We start from the raw sequence: 19,323 nt of genomic DNA on the forward strand, positions 1-19,323 counted from the left end.
GAAAGCGTTGAATGAATTTTGAGTTAAGTTAAGTTTATTTACTTTGTATTTACCATTTTATCGTAGCCATTAAATCGTCAGCCACCCTACTTTACGGCCGTCCACCATCATCCTTGGCCGTCCACCACTCTCCGACCACTGCCGCAATGTCAGTTAATTACCGTTTTGCCCTACTTCGACCTTGTTCCACTATTTTAATAATAACTTTTCATCCGGATATCTAATTGACTTCATTCCAAAGCCATTAGATCTGGAATTTTCGAGATTACTACCCCTCAAAATCTCAGGATCATATTACAGACTGATCATTCCAGATCTAGTTCGTAACACACTAAGTTTTAATCAATATATTAAGCCACTTAGTTTAAGCTTCAAGCTGTTTATATCGTCAAGCCATTGCTTCAAACTAAATGCCCTCAAAATATCGCTTCAAGCTGTATGGGTCGTTGAATTATTGCTTTAAATTTAATACCGTTAAAACATCGCTTCAAGTCATAGCGCTGCTGAGTTGGGAGTGAACCTATCCACCTCTTTAGTCGCAGGGGAGGTAAACTATTTTGGGCATAAATTTTGTGAAGAGGGCTAGTTTGGTAACAAAACTCTTTTTAAAACTAGAAGGATGTTGGGCTAAGACGAGGGGTCGGTCCCCGATCAAGACATTTGAACAAACTGGCCTATCGCTTCGCTGTTCAATGAGAATTGACCTTCTAACAAGAGGGGGAACGCGTTTCTCAGATACAATTTATTGTGAGTTAGTGTCGCCGATGCCCTGCTACCACTGCCGTGCACAGTAGTTCGAGTCAAACGAATCAAAATATCAGAGGATCGTATCCACATGGGCATTTTCGTCGTCTTAAACCGTATGAGGGTCCTACACACCTGTGACCGTTTCCCTTTTCCCGTTTCCCTCGGTTTGCTTGCTTCTTACTCCTCCCAGACCTCTCACCTTCCATCTCCTTCCATCTCCTTCGCCCGAGAGGAGAGAGAGAGAGAGAGAGAGAGAGAGAGAGAGAGAGAGAGAATGGCGGAAGAGAAGGAGTCAACATCGATCCCGCTGAGCCAGCCGGAGGATCCCGAGGACCCGGCGAAATCTCCGCCGAGTTCGCCCAATTCCTCCACTCGCAAGGTTCGGATCTCGTCTCGAAACCCTCAAATCTCACCGCATTTTCCTCACGATGGATACTTCCCCTCTGATCGGCCTAATTGTTAAGACATTTATTGGAAAATCTACATCCACTGCTTTTATTTCTTTTCCGCTCTGTGCTGTAGCGATCATAGTTTTTTGTTGACATATTGTTAAGTTACAACACGTTCTATTTGATGTATCTATTGAATGATTTGTGTTGGATATGAAGTGCTAAATCGGATGAAACAGAAACATTGTAGCAGTCCTGGATCTGTAATTGGGAAATACTAGATAGTGAAGTGATATAATTTGGAATGCCTTAATTTAGGGTTTAGCGTATGAGTTATAAATGCTACCACTGTGGCTGGATATTAATACATCGATTTATGTTTCACACGTCAGTGATTCGTAGTGTCATCAGTGATGCAAATATTGGGAACTTTCAGTATTTAGATTGAATCTCTTCTTTTTTATTCTTGAACTTGCTTATGGGAGGAATTGGATGATGCAATTTGATGGTTATTCCATGATTTTGCTAGTAATTGAACTGTAATGCAAATGGGGAAAAAGAAGCATTTCGTCAAATGGATCCTGAAACTTTTGGAGCATGTATTTTAACACCACATGAATAGCTGTACATGTAGAGATGGCTGGGAAGCTATGAATTTGATTTCCCCATGTGTCTGAACTCTGAACCAATCTACAATGCTGCTTTTGAGCACTTGGGCAATTTAAGCGTGCACTACTATTAGTTACTTTTCAGGTCCTGCTACTTCACAGACTCAATGAGTTAGAATGCCTCAACCGCAAACCATTTATGTGTGGCTGATCAGGTTCTATTCTTGCATATGCCCTAGGATTGTGTTGACATTTGAACATACTGCTTATGGTCACCCACTTCAGCCTCCAACTAACTTACGACATGCTTTAGCTCCATCTTGTCTAGTCAGCTTATTTAGCTTTTGTGATGCTCTGGCAACTGGATGACAAACTCCTATGAAAATTACTCCTGCATAACAATGCTAAGGAACTGAACATAACTCTTGAGATGATCTCTTGTCATGTTTGACTTGGTAACTAATCTGAACTTGGCTGGTAGCTTCTCAATCTATTGTTTCTCCATTGTCAGCATAGGGGAATCTTTCTCAAAATTTAGCAGGTTCAAGGAGTTATTCAAAATCTATATTTTGGACAGTTGAGTAGTAGTTAAAGCGGCAACTGGTTAACCAATATATGGAATTGTGTATGTAGTAATTTGGTTGTCTTTCTAATCTAGTGATAGGTGATTGTTTGATACGAGCAATACTATAGGTGCTAGAAATAAAACTATTGGATTTTTTAACAATTGAATTTAGACTGATACTTTTTATTTTTTTCCATGATTTCCTCAAGCTGATTGGACCCACATATGTGCAAAGTTTGCAATGTTTTCTCTTTCATTTGAGTGCGCGTAGGTGAATGCAGGTATATATTAAGCTAAGAATATCTTGTCTAACACAATTATTGTAGTGCAATAACCTAAATAATCTTCAAATCTTCAAATTATGAAAAAAATTCTAGTTTGACAGAAGAATTTTCATTTTGTGACTGTAAATCTGTCATATTTTATGGTTCACACAAGTTTGCTGATTATTTATTTCACAATATTTAGTTATGCAAGTACTAATATAGAGGATAAAATGGCCTTTTTATAAATATACAGTTGGGTCATTAAATAGTAACTAGTAAACACGAGAGCACAAATGTGTAGAATATAATTTCAAAGTTCCATCAAGTTTTGTTTAGTAATAAAATAGTTAATGATGACTTGGAAGTCAGTGACCATCCAATCGATGATCCTACAATCTTGATCTTTGTTTGATCTTAAATTCATCAAATTAGATTAGATACGATTCAATCGGTCTTCCCAATTGAGTCTAATTGAGATGATTTTAATGTTTTGGCTTACATAGTCCAGTTACTCTCTGGTCCAGACTTTAACTGGATTAATTTGATTACCTAATTGAACTTGCAGCTAATTAGGCCCAAGTCACATTCATGATTTAGAAAGATGCAATCTAATGTTGTGTCACACATATAACATTTAACCATTTAGGCTGAATTGAATAAATACATGTGAATTTGTTTAGGGGGTATCGATATTAGGAGATTATAGCAGCTATTGCTTGACCCTAAGATAGAGTCTCTCTTAAAGAATTTTGATGAAAGTGAAGATCCATCATGTATTGGTCATTATAACTTATGGGCAAACAATCCACATATTACCCAGGTCTCTGTTGCTGCATTTAAGGATGTCTTTAATGACCTTCAAAAGATAGTGCAGCACTATGTAAGCAAGGCAGCTTGTTAAAACTGGTCCAACAAAGCATTTGTCTTGGACTACAATTTTCAGCAAGCAAACTGCCTTTTAGGATTCCTCGCAAGCTTTCCTGCAATTGGTGGAATTATCTGACGGATTTGGAGTGTCTAATGCCTCAGGATGGCAATGAATAACTAATCCCCCAAATCTTCTCTTGATCCCTCTTTTCCTACTTACCTAGCAGTTGACCTTTCCCACACTATTTTTAAAATTTGAACTGTGAGGAATAAGAAGAGGAGACTGGAGGGGCATAGGGACCAATGTAGCAAAGAAGGGAAAGGGCAAGGGACAGTTCCTGTGGAAGAAAGGAAAAATGAGGAGGCTGTGGAATAGGTTACAAAGGGGGGAAGGTTGCTTAACTAATTAACTAAGGTTAAGGGGATTGTGGTCCAGGTTTTAAAGAGGTGTAGGAGAAATAATGTGCCCATGAAATTAGGACCTGTAATCTCCCAATGATGATTCCCTCCAAGCGAGTTCAAATAAATTTGAATTCATTCGGTTCAGCTCCTAACGTTATTGGCTTGACTTGATCGATTGACTTTTTTTTAGTAAAATTATGAACCTAATTAGGCCTAATTGGTTCCCAAGTTAAGCTCAATTGAACTCATTATAGTGAACCAATTGAATCCTATCTATTCTAATCTATCAAATTTAAGATCATGGGATCATCGATTGGACAATCATAACTTCAAGCTGACATTACTATTTAATTACTCAACAAAACTTGATGAGACTTAATTATGTTCTAATAAACTTGTACTTTTAATATCTGCTATTTATGTCCCAATTGTTTATATTAAATGACCATTTTAACCCTATATAAGTATTATCATAACCAAACATTGCAGGATAAATAATCGACAAACTTTTGTGAACAATATGATGTGTTACTACCTCTATGGTCACAATAATGAAAAGTTGGAAATTTTCCACTCAATCTAGTGAAATGTTTATTCATAATTTTAAGATAAATTAGTTTTTACAGGTTTTATAATAACTTGAGCATGATCATGTTCAATAAGATATTATCTAGCAAAGGTATTCAATCATGTGACTAGAAATATATGATTATATTTATAAGACTATTTTTGATTATATTTTAAAAAGAACAAGCATGAAACTTATTTTGATAGGGGTAGAATGCAATGATCTATATTTTATTGATTAAACTCCTTATTTCCTTAGGAATTTAAGATTCACAACAAATCTATTTGTATCAGGTCAAGCCTATTAAAAAAGGACTCGGTTAACTAATTAGAGACTAACTTGACTTGGACTCTTATTTGGGTTCGAAATGCTTTCCCCTGTATGTAGTATACACCATATAGAATACACTTTTTCAGGGATCATGCAGTTTCTAACTCGCTTGTTCATAAACTTCACTCTCCATGTAGTATTTAATTATCATTATATTATGAAAGATATATAGAAAGTCCATACCAGGGCTCAGTGTGGTACTTGTCGTTGGTATGTGCCGTTGGCGCACTAAATAGTCTTGATATATCAAATAATTATCTTTAAACCTTTCTAGGTCCTTAAAATATATTTTAATTTTTAAGGGCTAATATAAAGTCCTTCAATAGTAGATATTAATTTCATGGATTCAAAAATTGACCGATCCTTTTTTGGGTCTTGATTGGTATTGGGCGGGTATTGGTTGTATTGGCCGATACCCGGTTTGGACGTGACTTGTATCTGACCTGGGGTGATGTGGGCATCATCTTCAATTTGACCAAAATAAAATTGCTTGAGTCCAATTTTGGTCTAATTGTTTATTTTAATTCAAATAATCAATTAAATTAGTCAATTAATAGATATGGTAGCCTATATGCGGGGGATGTCCGTATTGAGTTATTACCTAAATTGGGTTAGTCAATTTAGGTAAGGTTTGATTAATTAGGATCCTATTAGGAAATGAATTCCTATTAGAATCTCAATTGATAGTTATGGTAAGCTTATATGTGGGGGATGTCCATATTGATTTATTACCTAAATTGGGTTAGTCAATTTAGGTAAGATGATAAATTAGAGTCCTATTATGAAATAAGTTTCTATTAGAATCAACTAGAATCAAAGTTGTTAACCTATTTAAGGGTTATTGCTTGAGAAATAAGGACAAGTTGGAACAAGATTATTTTGAGATCTCTCACTTTCTCCCCTGTGGTCTTCTTCTTCTTCTTCTCTCTCTCTCTCTTTCTCTCTCTCCCTTTCTCCTACTCAGTCTTAAGATTCTTCTCTAATCTCTTCTACTTCCTCTCTAAACCTCTCTCCTTCTTCAATCTCTACTTTTTTCGTTGGTTATTGCCGCTGTCCAGAAGATTCCAGTAGTGAAAGAAAACCTTTGGGTGCCCGGACGTGAAGAGGAGAACTTGGTTTTAAAGTAAAAGCACTACTATTCCATTTATTAGTAAACCTAAACTCTACGGTCTTTTCTTACACCATATTATAGGCTTTTCTACTATCAACATACCTATTTGAGAGTTGAGGAAGCTACTGCCTTATCTGAGTGGTTTTCTCTCATTCTATCTAGTAGTGATCCTTTTAATCAATTAACTTCTTATCAGTTATTGCTTATTATATTTTATTTTAGTTATTTGTTTGGGTCGATTGTTCTCCAAAACATTGCATTCATACTAGATTTGCATCACGGGGATATCTCTCTCCCTAACCGAAGTGGGTACTTCTCCGACATAGAGATCTAGCTCCGGCCGCATTGGTTATGTGTTTTTTTTCTTTATTTTTCTCTCCCTTGCTCTCTTCTCTTCTTCTTCACCAGTGTCTTTTTCTTCTCTCTTCTCATCTCTTCTTCTTCTTCACTGTAGAAGTAGAAAAATGTGTTTTTTTTTTCTTTCTTTCAGTTCTTATAGTCTCTTGCTTCCAATGTTTTGTGTCTAGAGCTTAAACCTATTATTGGGGAACCAAAACCTCCAACAGATCCTCCAAGTATTTGACTAGAATGACTCTAAATCGAATCTTGGGCATGTGCAAACATTTGATTCACTTTGCATTGCCTTGGAGATTGATTTCGCTTGAGCTCTTGCATGAATATCTTCAATAGCGTGTGGTTTCCTTAGCAATAAAACCAATTTAGAGTGATAGAGTTCTCCCATCTGGTGTTCTGTCCAATAATAGTATTGTGCAGCCTCGTTTCGATTAGTAGAACTAGTTGGGTTCACCAAAATCCATGCCATCATACCTAGTGAGTAAAGGAGGCATATCTTCTGTCAAAGAAGTTCATTGAACCAGGAATGCAGAAATCTATTTTCAAGGATACCTGTGGTGAGAACTTGATTTCCATGCCAGAAGAGATGCCCTTAATTGCATTAAGTGAATATATCATCACCAAGTTCCTTTCCAGATAAGAGGTAAATAAAACATGATAATGTCCTGAAAACTTCTGATAAACTAGGGCAATGAGAAGCAAGACCAATGTGCTTGAGTAAATTTGTATTGTAAGATAACTTTGTACCTTGCGGAGGTCTTTCCTTTGATGGAGGCTTGCTTATGAATAGTTTCTTCTTCTTGGATGTCTTCTGGCTTATTTTGCTTCTTCAAACTTGAGCTCATGAAATATGTTTCAAGTTGCAAAACTCATTTCTAGTCAAATAGATCTTTATCAACTTGATGCATCTTATGTTCTACATGAGTAACTAGTTGGAATGTATGGTTCTTTAATACATTGCTTCTGTTAGGTGATTTGATTGTTGAATGTACGTGATAACCAATATCCTGCTTACTGAAGCAATTTGATATGCTCCTTTGGTCTATCACATGTGAAACATTGAAGATTTTACTGTAAAATTGTAAAGAAGCCCATTTTTGACAGCTTAGAAGTTGTAACTTTTATCAGAAATTTCCATTGACATTTCATCACAGAACTGGCATCTTATGGAGCTTGGATATACAGTATTTGAATATCCAAGATAGGATAGATTAATCTGTGGACAACAAAACAATAATTTCCCTCATAAGGGCAGCAACCTGTCAGTAAAACTTAGAAGTGTATTTAACGAAGTTACCTTCAATATAGACAAATGCCTTAGGCTTGCTACAGATGCATCTATATTACTTTGAAAAACTTATTGATCTCGTTCTCCATCCTTGTATATAAAACCTGAGAAAGTCTCTTGCATGTATGATGAGCTTTTGGTTGGATTTTTCTCTAGGAAAAGACACACCTTGGACATTGACTGTCAAATTGGCACGACGCGTTTTCCTCATATCCCACCAAGTTTAGAAGTGTCTTTTGTAGGGCAAGCTATCATAAATTTATGCTTTACGGGTCAAAGACATAGGAGACCATATATGAAAAAATAAAGTATTTTCTGGAAGGTGTTAAGCTGGATATGACTATGAGAAAGAAATTAGAAAAACAAATAGCTTGATATAAGAGAATTGCACTCATTTGGGATAATATTATGATAATCATTTGAAATAGGTTGATGCAAGATAGATTTAGGAGACATGGAGGATAACTTTGCAATTAAATAATTTGTGATGATGCCATTGCGAGGAGTGATTTCCTTCTAGTTGAAGGTGCTTGAAAAGAAAGGGAAGACCTAAAATGACACTGAGGATTAGTAAGGGAGATATAATAGCATAAATTTGATGGAGAAACTTGTGCAATGGAAGAGTCTAGTGCACTTCTGAACAAATCTTCAGTATTAAAGGCTTGGAAATTGATGTTTGTGAGATATGCATATATCTTAGTTTCCTGGGAATCTGGTTTGATAAGTAATTTTATTTTCTTCCATCTCTACTCTTTGAGGTGGTTTCGATTTCGTGGTAGATTCAAATACATGCTTTACTATCTTAACAATTTAATCATCTATTTGTGCCTAAATACAGTTGGTATTTCTCTAAATGGTAGTGTTATGTAGGGCTGTAAAAAAAACTTGCTGGTTCACAAGGATCGTGAGCTCGGCTTGTTTAGAGTTCAACTTGAGCTCTTAATGAACTGAGCTGAGCTGAGTTTTTTAGCTCGAAAACTTAATCGAGCCGAGCCGAGCCGAGCCGAGTTTTTTAGTTCTGTTTTTTTTATTGAAAGTTATTCTAGCACAGTTGGTAGGGAATGTCTTTATCCTTAGCCATGACCTAGGTTTGAATCCTACTTATTACATTTTTCAAGATTGTGTTAAATTTTTTAAATGAAGTTCCACTTTAGTCTCATATCAGAAACTAACAAACTTGAAATGGGCTTTATATATAGCCTCGTAGAATAAAATGTGTTCTCTCAAAATAAAATAATTCTTAATATTTCAGACACGAGGCTGAGCCAACTAGATACTAGTGTGAGCCGAGCCGACCCCCAATTAACCAGCTTGTCTCGAGCTTGAACTCGGCTTGTTTACACCCTAGTGCTACATGTCCTTTACAACATTCTTTATCATGCTGTCAATGGTTAGGATGTCGCCATGGCAGGGAAAGAGTATAAGATATGGAAAGATTGGTTATTAGTAGAGTTCAGAGTGTAATACATAAGGAAGGTAGTGAGGATTAGCTAAAATCTATGTGCAGTTATAATCTTGCCACATAGAACATTCTAGTCATCATCATTGACTGTGTTATAGTTATAAAGGGCATTGTAAAGGACTGTAGCATTTTCCTTCTATACATTACTCATACTAACAAATGAAACCATTGTTTTTGCACATACATATACCTATGAACACGATAAAAGACAAGTTCATTTGACAGATTAGCAGAATTCCTTTGTATAGTATTGTCATACTAAACTATCTGTTTCTTGTATTCAGGCATGTTGTGCTGTTCTCCAGAGCTGGGTCTCAAGAAAATTCATGACTGGATGGTACATTCTATTATTTTATGAAAGTTCATGATGTTTTTAATGGTCTAACTCTTTTTTTTTTTTTTTACTTTCATTTGTTTCTCAGTGTAGTTCTATTCCCTGTTGCTGTCACATTTTTCATCACATGGTGGTTTATTCAGTTTGTTGATGGTTTTTTCAGTCCACTGTATGCCAAACTTGGCATTGACATATTTGGTAAGTCTTATTAAATACTTTTCTGTTGTTGATTGTTGGGCATTTAAGTTATTATTTGACAATATTTTTAGCCCGACAGATGCTTTAAATGCTATATGATTTGAGTAACTAGAGGAAGTTTACTGTGAGAGCTGGTTGAATAAATAGTTCTTTTTTTCAAAGCTTGTAGTGGAACCCTAGAGTTTTTAAATGCAATATGAGAAATGCATTTGGGCTACTTCAGTGAGCATTACTATGTTATGTAAAAATTTGTTTCATATTAGATATTAGTTATCATTGTTGGAGATTTGGAGTCTCAATTGAATGAAGTTTGAAAATAAAAGAGTATGAGGATATTAAAAAGAAGTACCCTTGTTTTTAGAATGTTGGATTATTACTGAGGATGGCTGCAACATAGGATTGCATTCTGCTTCAAGGTTGAGATTACTTTCCTCTCTGTGATATTGATTTAATCTTTCCTGTCCCTCAGAAACTAAATACTATTATACATCCTTTTCTTCTGTGTACTATGATCAGGCTTTGAATTTTGGGAACTATTGGGAACAATTTTAAATTTTGTTGATTTGGATTAAAAGAGAAATAATTTTGCACATACAGAAAAGACACTGATATATTTTCATATTACATCAATGCAATTTGTGATGAAATTAGCTATGCTTGCACCATGACATGAAAGTTATGTCATTGCAGTATACAGGTTGCTATTTTGTTAAGATGCATGTCATCTTCGGACTGTTCAGCATGTCATATAAAGATTCATATAGTTGGCATTACTGCTAAAATTCTAATTTTTATTCTTAATCTAGAAGTATTGATGTAGTAATTCTTGTATTCTACATACAGGCCTTGGATTTTTGACATCTCTGCTATTCGTATTTCTCATTGGCATATTTGTTTCATCATGGTTGGGTGCTACTGTTTTCTGGCTTGGAGAGTGGTTTATAAAGAGAATGCCCCTCGTAAGGCACATCTATTCAGCATCAAAGCAAATCAGCACTGCCATTTCACCAGGTATTATTACGTTGTGTGCATACAGTATCTGAAGATGCAGATGTAAGGTAGTAATTTAATCCAATAAATATTCCAATTTAGATCTCATGGTCTGTTTTTTAGATCTAACTCTTTGATCTTCATATATAGATTGCTAACAGATAAGTATGGACTATTACATACTGGTTGAACTAATGACTATTTATGATTGACTTGCTTGTTCGTTATTTATTATCATGATGTCCCTTCTAGTGTGTCTGTGAAGTTCAGTTTACTGTATCCACCTAATACTTGGCCAAGCTTCAACACATCAGCCATCAGGAATTTTTAAGTTTCTTTATGTCCCCATGTGGCTTGGGAAAAAATATACAATAATTTTTCTTAAAGGAAATTGAATTAACCACTAAATGGCAGGATTGGAAAAAGTTACACAGATGGTTTATGGCCTATGACAGAGAGAAACCTAAAAGTGGTCATATCCAAGATCGATCATACTTTAGTTTTGATTTGACAAATTTCCAATTCTTAAAAGTTAAAATACTATCTTGGAGCAATATAATGCTGGACCAACATAGAGTTCATAAATTGCTATATGATATGCAAATGACTAGCTTTGTTCTAGCCTTGCATTCATATATGCTTCATCCTAGATAATTTATTGTTAAAATATAGAAACATCTTATAACAACAGTAATGGCATGTTTGGATGCTCTGTATTTAAAATCTAGAGTATCAAAAAACTAAAGAATTTGAATGGTCAGCCAGGTGATTACTCTAGACCTTTTTCTTGGTTAATCCAGGTATGATGTTTGGCATACTGGAGTAATCAAATCTGTAGACCCTTGGTGGCAAGAAAATTTCTGAAAATGAGTCTCATAGAGTAGTTTCTATTTTCTAAGAAAAGATTATATGGCTATATCTGAATGGGAGGGAAAAATTGATTGTGGTTAACTGCGCATGAAGGAAAGAACACTAGCAATGACCGACGAGGAATACAAGGCAGTCTGAGGGAAAGAACACTAGCAATGAAAGGTTCATTTCTCTAACATATTGGTCTGAAGTGTGAACATCTCATTATGGCTTTTCGTTGGTTGGCATGATGGATTCTCCATGATGTTGCATGCTAAAATTTTCTAGATGAATTTTATTTTTGCAAATCATTGTTTGTCTTGATTGACTATAATGAATTATGGTCAGGCAGATATAAAACCTGATTCTAATGTCAATCACTCTTGTGGAAGTAACCAAGACAGAATAGTGTCCCGGTATCATTGAGGCATGCCATCATGAATAGCTTGACAAATTTTCCATAAATTTCAGTTTCAGGAACCAATAGATGAGTGCATTTTATGTTTATTAGGATTCTTTCCTCTACACAGCATTTGTCGTTAGTGGTTACCTATATTAAGTTTGTTATTCTGAATGTTCTAGTTATCATTTTCATTGTAAAATAGCTGTAACTTTTGTAGAAATATCCAGGGATATGTTCCTTGTATTACAGAAGAATTACAATAAGGACAATTGGAAGTCCTTGATGTGCAAGGGCGTATAAGATAAACCTCAAATCATTCTTTATTTTTTCTCTTATTTTCTACAGATCAAAATACTACAGCTTTTAAAGAGGTTGCAATCATATGTCATCCACGTGTTGGGGAATATGCATTTGGTTTTATCACATCAACTATGGTCCTTCAGGTACTTAAGATATTCTTGTCTAGTAATCTGCCATTTACCTGTCAACATAAATTCTTTGAGCTAGATCCAACATGTGATTCTTCGCACAAAATTGTTTAGTTCTCATTGTGTTATACTAACAGTAAGGTCACAGTGCAATTTGGTTTCACTATAGTTAGAAGCAAGGATTGCTATTCTGGACATCTATTGGCGTGATAGATGGTGTGGCACATGCTAGGCCAGCGCCTGCCATGACTTGCAATGTCATCTGTAGGGTGCTAACTTGATTGATGGAATATGAAAGCGTAGATCTACAAAATACTCTTCTTCAATTCTCATCAACTTTACTTATTTTTTCTTTTAGATTTTTCTAAATTTGAGTAAACAAATCGGAGAAATTTGACACAAAATTTTACCCAAATTATAGAGGAACTTGTCTTTTCAGAAAAGATTTACATGTAACCTTTGTTTGTCTCATCTATTTAAACATAATATTTTTCATACCTCTCAATTTCAGCGGTAAGCAGACTAGAAAATTTTTGTCTCCCAATTTAGCCAAGTTTTATCCCAAACTTGGATAAATTAACTAACTAATCCATGCTGGGTTGGATTCAGGTTAGGCTTGGGTATACAAGCCTAAAAATTCATGAAAGGCCTGAACTAAATTATTTATTTTTGGATTTTTCACGTGAAAAACTGACTGTGAAGTGCAAAACATGACTCCTACTTGACCTAACAGCCTGCCTCACCCTTGCTAACTTATCCAACTGGGACAAGCTCTATGTGTGAGACAGAGAGAGAAAGAGAGCATGGTTTGAAAAATCGGTGGAAACCAATCCATTTGTGCCGAGATGGATGGTTTCAGCCAAGACCTATAGGAAAAATAGGCGAAACTAACAAATAAGAGATACATGCAGGGTTTTGTCAAATAAGATATTTAATCACAACCATAAATTCAAAGCTAATGGACAGTTAAGATGATGATACAGTGGATTTTAGGTTCCATTCTCAGTAGTGTAATTATTGATTGCTTAACTTTAATCTCTTTCCATTACTAATCAGCACTGATTCCTCCTAATTCCTAAATGGCTTCCATTAGGTAACGATAAATTTAATTTCTCGTATAAATGACAGCATTTATTACGTTTTGGTAACATAAGCCTTATTAAGCATAATTTGTAAAAAATGATATGGAATAACACAGCTGCAATTACGCATGGAAAGATTTACTTTTTTATCATTGATGTTATTTCCTATTAATGGCAGCATGTAAATATTTTTTTGTAGCATAACATTAATTTCTCCTAATCATACTTAAGATACATTTGGTAACATGAGTAATGTGGCCTCAATTTATTTGAAAGTATGGTAACAATAGTAAATACTCTAATTAGCGGCAAGAAATTTGGTCACATCAACATTACTCTCTCCTAATTACTGATCAGTGACATTAAAATTGTTTGAATCTGATATTTTCCTGCTCTTTTTATTGCTACTTTTTAAAATTTTCCATTTTTCTTTTTGAAATTTTTGTTCCTAAAAATTGACTAAAAATGAAAAAAAAAACTCCAAAACCGACTGAAACACCAAAATGTTTTGTTTTCCTAGGATAAAAACTTGGAACCATGAGAGAGAGAGACCTAACAGCTTGCCTTAGTATGGATAGGAGGCGCAAACATGTGGATGGGAGGAAATTGTGATAAGAGCTTTTTGAGCTTGGTCTGGATCAATAGCTTTTAGTTCGGTTTCATTAATCTTTTTGACTGAATTTGTAATGAGTGTTGCTATGAGTCTTTATAATGTCCCTTAAAAAGCTACTAGTGAGTAGGATCCTACATGGTAGGAGAAAGATTGTATAATGCACAGGAAGATGGTGGATCTTTGTAGGAGTAAAAGTGTAATACATAAGGAGATGGTGATTATAAAGTCATGTTGGCAGTACAAATTTGCTACATAGAGCATCCTACTCTTCGGTAGCACTTAACATGACATTACTGAAGAATTTTCCTTTTACAATAGTTGGATCCTGTCTTGACTATAGGACTTTGCTTCACCATATTGCAGTTCATTATCATCTGAACTTTATACTATTTCACTTGAATAGCATGGTCATGGGTCCTTGAGCTCTAAAGTGGTATTTTGATTCTATTAGTGAACTTAAATTATTGACACATCGATTTTACTTACTATAATTAAGTCATCACTGCAATTATTTTGGTTTTTTAATATCTATTATTTAATGGCTTCTGTGGTTTTGCATTGTGAAAAATAAACCAAATAGTAACAAGTTAAGAAATGAGATGTAATCTTATGACTGTGTACTGATGGTAAGGTAGTATACTGGTTTGAGTTAAATTGGTTATAGTCTGTGGCCTAGGGATTGTAATGCCAGTTAGCATGGGCCATACCGAAAAGATGAGGTAACACCTTCTGACAACTATTGGAAGGCTTTTTACGGCTGCGAAATACCTTAAGGAGGCTAGGGCAGCGATTAGAGAAGGATAGGAAGCAAATTGCCGTCCTTCACAGACATTCTGTTGAGTGGATCATTTGAGAAGATGGTTTCTCTGGGCAGATCAGAAAGTAACTCATGATCCAATCATTTAAATAAAGGATCCGCTAAGAATAAGTTATCAGATCCGCATCGTTTAAATGATGGATTGATAAGAAATAAGTTAGATCCGCCACAATCTCTTCTTAATAATGATCTTCTTGATCTTTTTCTCCAAAGTGATGGCTAGGGTACACAGACGAGGGATCAATGACTTGATCTCATTGTTTGGGTATCTGTGTCATGGTGATCGCATGGAAGGAGTAAGCTTTCTCCCTGTCTCCCTCTCTCCCTCTTTCTATTTGTATCTCTCCTTTACCTTCTTTCTCCCTTTCTTGCCGTCGGCACTAGGGGTGTAAACGAGCCATTATTGAGCTTGCTGAGCCTAACTTGGCTCAGATCAAAATTGACGGGAGCTCAGTTCACTAAGGTTACGGAGTTGGCTCGGCTCAACTAAACAAGCTTAGTTTCAAGAACTTTCTTTAATATACTTCATAGTTACATTGTTTGGATATTTTGAGAGGTGGATAGATATAAACATGGTTTCTCTTTATTAGTTTTCCGATGTGGACTAAATGTCATCCAAAACCAATTTAAAAGTTATCCATCTTTACTGATTTTACATTGCAAAAAACAACCCAGCTCACCTAGTTTCAAATTGAAGCACAATAACTACGTGACAACACATTTATGCAAATTATAAAACATATATATTATATTACTTAAAAAAATATATATCGAGCTAATTTGAGCCGAGTGCAAGAGGGCCAAGCCCAGCTCGTTTGTTAATCGAGTTTGATTTTCTAGGTCGACCTCGGCTCATATAGAACTCAAGCTGATCTCAAGCTAACCGCTATATGAACTGATTTCGAAGGGCTTGAGAGCTGTTGAGCTAATTTGATACCACTATCGACATGTGTGCCAATGCCAAGAAAATCCTTGTTTGTGGCCCATGCTTGAAGCAACTACAAGTATAAGAATTGAGCACTAGGCAGGTTCAGATTAGGGAATGTTGACTATTGATGAATTTAACTATGGCCATGCACACTTGCCGTGCCGGCGGTGTACCGGCACGTTGCACGAGAGGTGCCGCACGGCACCCCTCTTAGCAGTGCTTTACTCTTCATCGTCGTCGCCGCTCTCCGTTGCCACGATGATGAGCAAGCGACGATGAAGAGTGAACCACTGTTAATCTCCCTTTTTTTCTCTCCCTTTCTTGTGGCACTGCCGACAAGTGCTATGGCACGCGTCTTGCTGCGCTATGTCAGTTGGTGGTCATCACGAGTTGTGCCATGGCATGGCCATCCTTGAATGAATCTACTCATGCAAGAGTTAATAATTAAACTAAAAGGAATTTTCAATTTACATATTACATTTTAAATAATTTTATGATTAACACCCTATCTTAATATCTTTGATGTTTTTGACATTTTGTAACTTGACCTTTATATTTTGCCTATAATTTCATGACACCCTGGGTAAATTAAACCAACCAATCTCTAATAGACTGTACCAGAATAAGACTATTCCTAAGATTAACCTCTAAAATGCCTATAATACTCTTGTCTACTCTTCTCTCTTTCCCTTAACTTTGAAATAACCTTGTGCAAAATACCATTACTAAAGGTATAATAGTAAGTTTGGTTAGTGCGAAGGTAGCGTTAGAAAGTGCCTCAAGTAGTAAATTCATCCATAGAGTTAAATAAACCACCTTCTAGGATTGATGGCAGGTAGTTATAGTAGATTGTCATATTATATGCCCAAAATGGGGTCAGGTTACAAATTTCTTTAGGATGGGCTGTTAATCACAAATTTACTAAAATGTGAAGTGTTGTTGAAAACTTACTTATAAAAAAAAATACAATTGTCTGGACTAACTAGAGTTGACCAAATTCTGCCATTCCTTTCAAAACTTAGTACTGTTTATTTCTGATAATCAGAAGTGCATCAGTTTGTCAAGATCTAATAGCAACTCTATTTGTATTTTTAGATACTCTGGCTGACATCTGTAATCTGTCTTCTGATGCTGTTTAAATCTGAAACTTGGGCTTTTTGCAATTTATCAAATGTTCTGTCCATTACTAATGTACATAACAGAATTTCCAGCTGTACTGTTGTATAAATGCTTTGTGTTCACCCTATTTTCTTGTCACAATATGTAGTTGATGGAATTCTATCATGAGATACTCCCAATTTGTTATGGGGTTTACTGGCTTATTATCTGAAGTATTTTTTTTTGTTAATTGCAGACTGATAAAGGTGATGAAGAGTTATGTAGTGTTTACGTTCCCACAAACCATCTATACATTGGAGATATATTTTTGGTCAATTCTGAAGAGATCATTAGACCGAACTTGTCCATTCGGGAAGGCATAGGTTGGTTCAATCAAACAATCTATCATACTATTTCTTGCTCCCTGCTTTGCCTTTATATATATATGCATACATACAAATGTACCTGTATTTATGTTCTAGCTAAGGATGTTATTCGTTTCATTTTGGATTGTGATTGCTTTATTGCTTTCAAAGTTGATTGTGGATCTTTACCTTTTGTTGTTTCTTTTTTACTTTTACAGTTTTCTTGGCTTCTATACTGTCTCTGTGCTGATACCTGGAACCATCTTTTTGGCCATGTATAAACGACTGGTGTGACCTTAACAAGCTCCAAAGTGATTTCTCTCTATAAGCTCCTAATTGTCCTCTTTTATGGAAGACCAGCTTAAATTTGTCGGTCTACAATGATTTAGAAAGATAAAAGGGAGAAAGAAAAATCATTGGAAGATGAAGAAATAAGAGTGAGGGAATCTTTATTTTATTTGATCCTAAAGAGTTGGATTCTCTAGAAAGTTTTGGTGTAGCATTTTCTAATAGCTGTCTTTTTTTAATTTAATTTTGTTACTCTTTGATAATTACAAGCAGTGTCACCTGTGGCATGGTGAGGCTTTTCTCTTGCATCCAAGAAGTCATGGATTCAAGTCAAGGAAATAACATTTTTAAAAATTGTGGGAAAATTGCATATATCTTTCCTATGGAATTCTGTGTTGGATGGAGCATCGTGCATTGGATGCCCTTTTAGTTTAGATTACTAAAACATAGAAGACAATAGGGTCAGATCCTTTCAGAGAACTCTTAATAGAGCATTGTTTTGTGGACCTATATATGAAATAGCTACTGCAGGTTGTTGTTTATTGGATTTTAAGGACCCAGAAGATGTCTTCTTAAATATGAGGAACTACTATTTATTGCTGGACAGTTACTTTTTCCCTGGGATCCATAATGCTCAACTATTAACCTTTGTTAGATCTAAATCTAAGTCAATCTAATTCTGGTCAAGTTGAAAGATCAACTATATAAAAATGTATTACCACCTAAATATTCTTTTAGGGGCTTGTGCTCTAATTTTCTGAGACTAGTTATCTACTCACAGTAAGCTATGCTGGTATAGAAAGAAACTAAGCTCCAGGGGTTTTAACTGCAGACCATGTGATAAAAACCTTCAAATGTCCCCTACACTGGTTGTTAACCCTTAGTACTTATACAAGAGAGTCGTATATGAATCTCTTTTGATGGGTCATGCAGCCTATCTCATGTGTTCCGCAAACAATTCCCTCTTCTCCAATAGTTCTCCACTACTATGTCCTCCCTCATCTCCACTTCTTTCTGAAAACAATCACTGAAGAAGCTTTTCCTGTGATTTGCCAAATCTCATACTAGAGAATTTTGTCCCCAGTATCTATCAACCCAATGTGTTCTCTATTCTCATGAGTCAATAAGCAATTTATTAAAGGATTCTTTATCTGAAAATGTAGTAGCTCGCCTCTTGCACATTCCAAAATCTTATTGAGTTGGTTGGAATTCTCTGAATCAATAAAATATGAATTTTAGGTTGAACTAAAACCAGTAATTTTATTTTTACCAAGAAATCTATCACTTATAAACTGAGTTGTTTGGTTTTATCAGTTTTTTTTAATCATGTATACAGTCTAATGCTTTTCTGATGTTTATGAGCTCTTCAGAAATCATTGTTTCTGGGGGTATGACAATGCCACAAGCAATTGCTCCTCTAGAGAGTGTTCCACGGAAGAATCAGAGTATCCGCTTGAACAGAATTACATAAATCAAGAGAATTAATCAATTAGCAATCCAGGTAAATTCCAACTACGTGCCTATCTCTTTGGTCTTAGTGCTTGTGCGGACTTCCATTATATTGTTAGTTGATTCAACTCTCACTTAATGGATCTGTATTTCAAGTGACATCTCGGGTGAAGCACATTTATAGAGGAGAAATGCTGAATGCTCGAATTTTTCCAATCTGTTTGAGGTTTCTGCTGTGATTTCCATATAAAGCAGACAAAGTTGGGAAGAAGCTCGATTGTTGCTTCCTCTGACGTAACAGGGCTCAGATTCTGTTCTACTTGCTGATGTTGTAAAACACTTCATTCCTTTCCTTCGCATCTTTTGTCTCCAATTAATGAAGAAATACATTGGTTTCGTTCTGCAAATTTGTAACATATAGTATGTAAAAATGCATGATGTCTCTGATGAATTTTTGAAACTATTTACCTGAATGGTAAAGCTGCTGCAATTGGCCAGATGCTGTACCAATTCTAGTATTGAAG

At 35.5% G+C, this 19,323-nt stretch overlaps 1 protein-coding gene across 2 annotated transcripts; it reads left to right on the plus strand.

Annotated features, from left to right (window-relative positions):
* The first annotated feature begins 888 nt into the window (after positions 1-888).
* LOC140795387 (protein LIKE COV 2-like) lies at positions 889-19,296 on the plus strand. 2 transcript variants are annotated; one of them, XM_073147921.1, is made up of 8 exons: positions 889-1,126; positions 9,242-9,294; positions 9,380-9,489; positions 10,333-10,500; positions 12,077-12,174; positions 16,954-17,080; positions 18,721-18,851; positions 18,956-19,296. In XM_073147921.1, exons 1-7 carry the CDS (start codon positions 1,022-1,024, stop codon positions 18,819-18,821), a joined length of 762 nt encoding a protein of 253 aa, XP_073004022.1. In that variant the 5' UTR covers positions 889-1,021; the 3' UTR covers positions 18,822-18,851; positions 18,956-19,296. The 2 variants fall into 2 exon arrangements, with proteins under 2 accessions (XP_073004022.1, XP_073004023.1); XM_073147922.1 differs by lacking the exons at positions 18,721-18,851; positions 18,956-19,296 and adding an exon at positions 17,281-17,704 and having other exon boundaries at positions 904-1,126.
* The last annotated feature ends 27 nt before the right edge of the window (positions 19,297-19,323 follow it).

This window comes from Typha latifolia, chromosome 9, assembly GCF_019914945.1.
Source record: "Typha latifolia isolate L0001 chromosome 9, TyphaL0001v2, whole genome shotgun sequence".
In the NCBI taxonomy this organism is placed as follows: Eukaryota; Viridiplantae; Streptophyta; class Magnoliopsida; order Poales; family Typhaceae; genus Typha; species Typha latifolia.

Coding starts and splice junctions, on each gene's coding strand:
- LOC140795387 (XM_073147921.1), top strand. CDS start 1,022: ATGGCGGAAGAGAAGGAGTCAACATCGATCCCGCTGAGCCAGCCGGAG. Junction 1,127..9,241: donor CCAATTCCTCCACTCGCAAG/GTTCGGATCTCG, acceptor TCTTGTATTCAG/GCATGTTGTGCTGTTCTCCA. Junction 10,501..12,076: donor CAGCACTGCCATTTCACCAG/GTATTATTACGT, acceptor TATTTTCTACAG/ATCAAAATACTACAGCTTTT.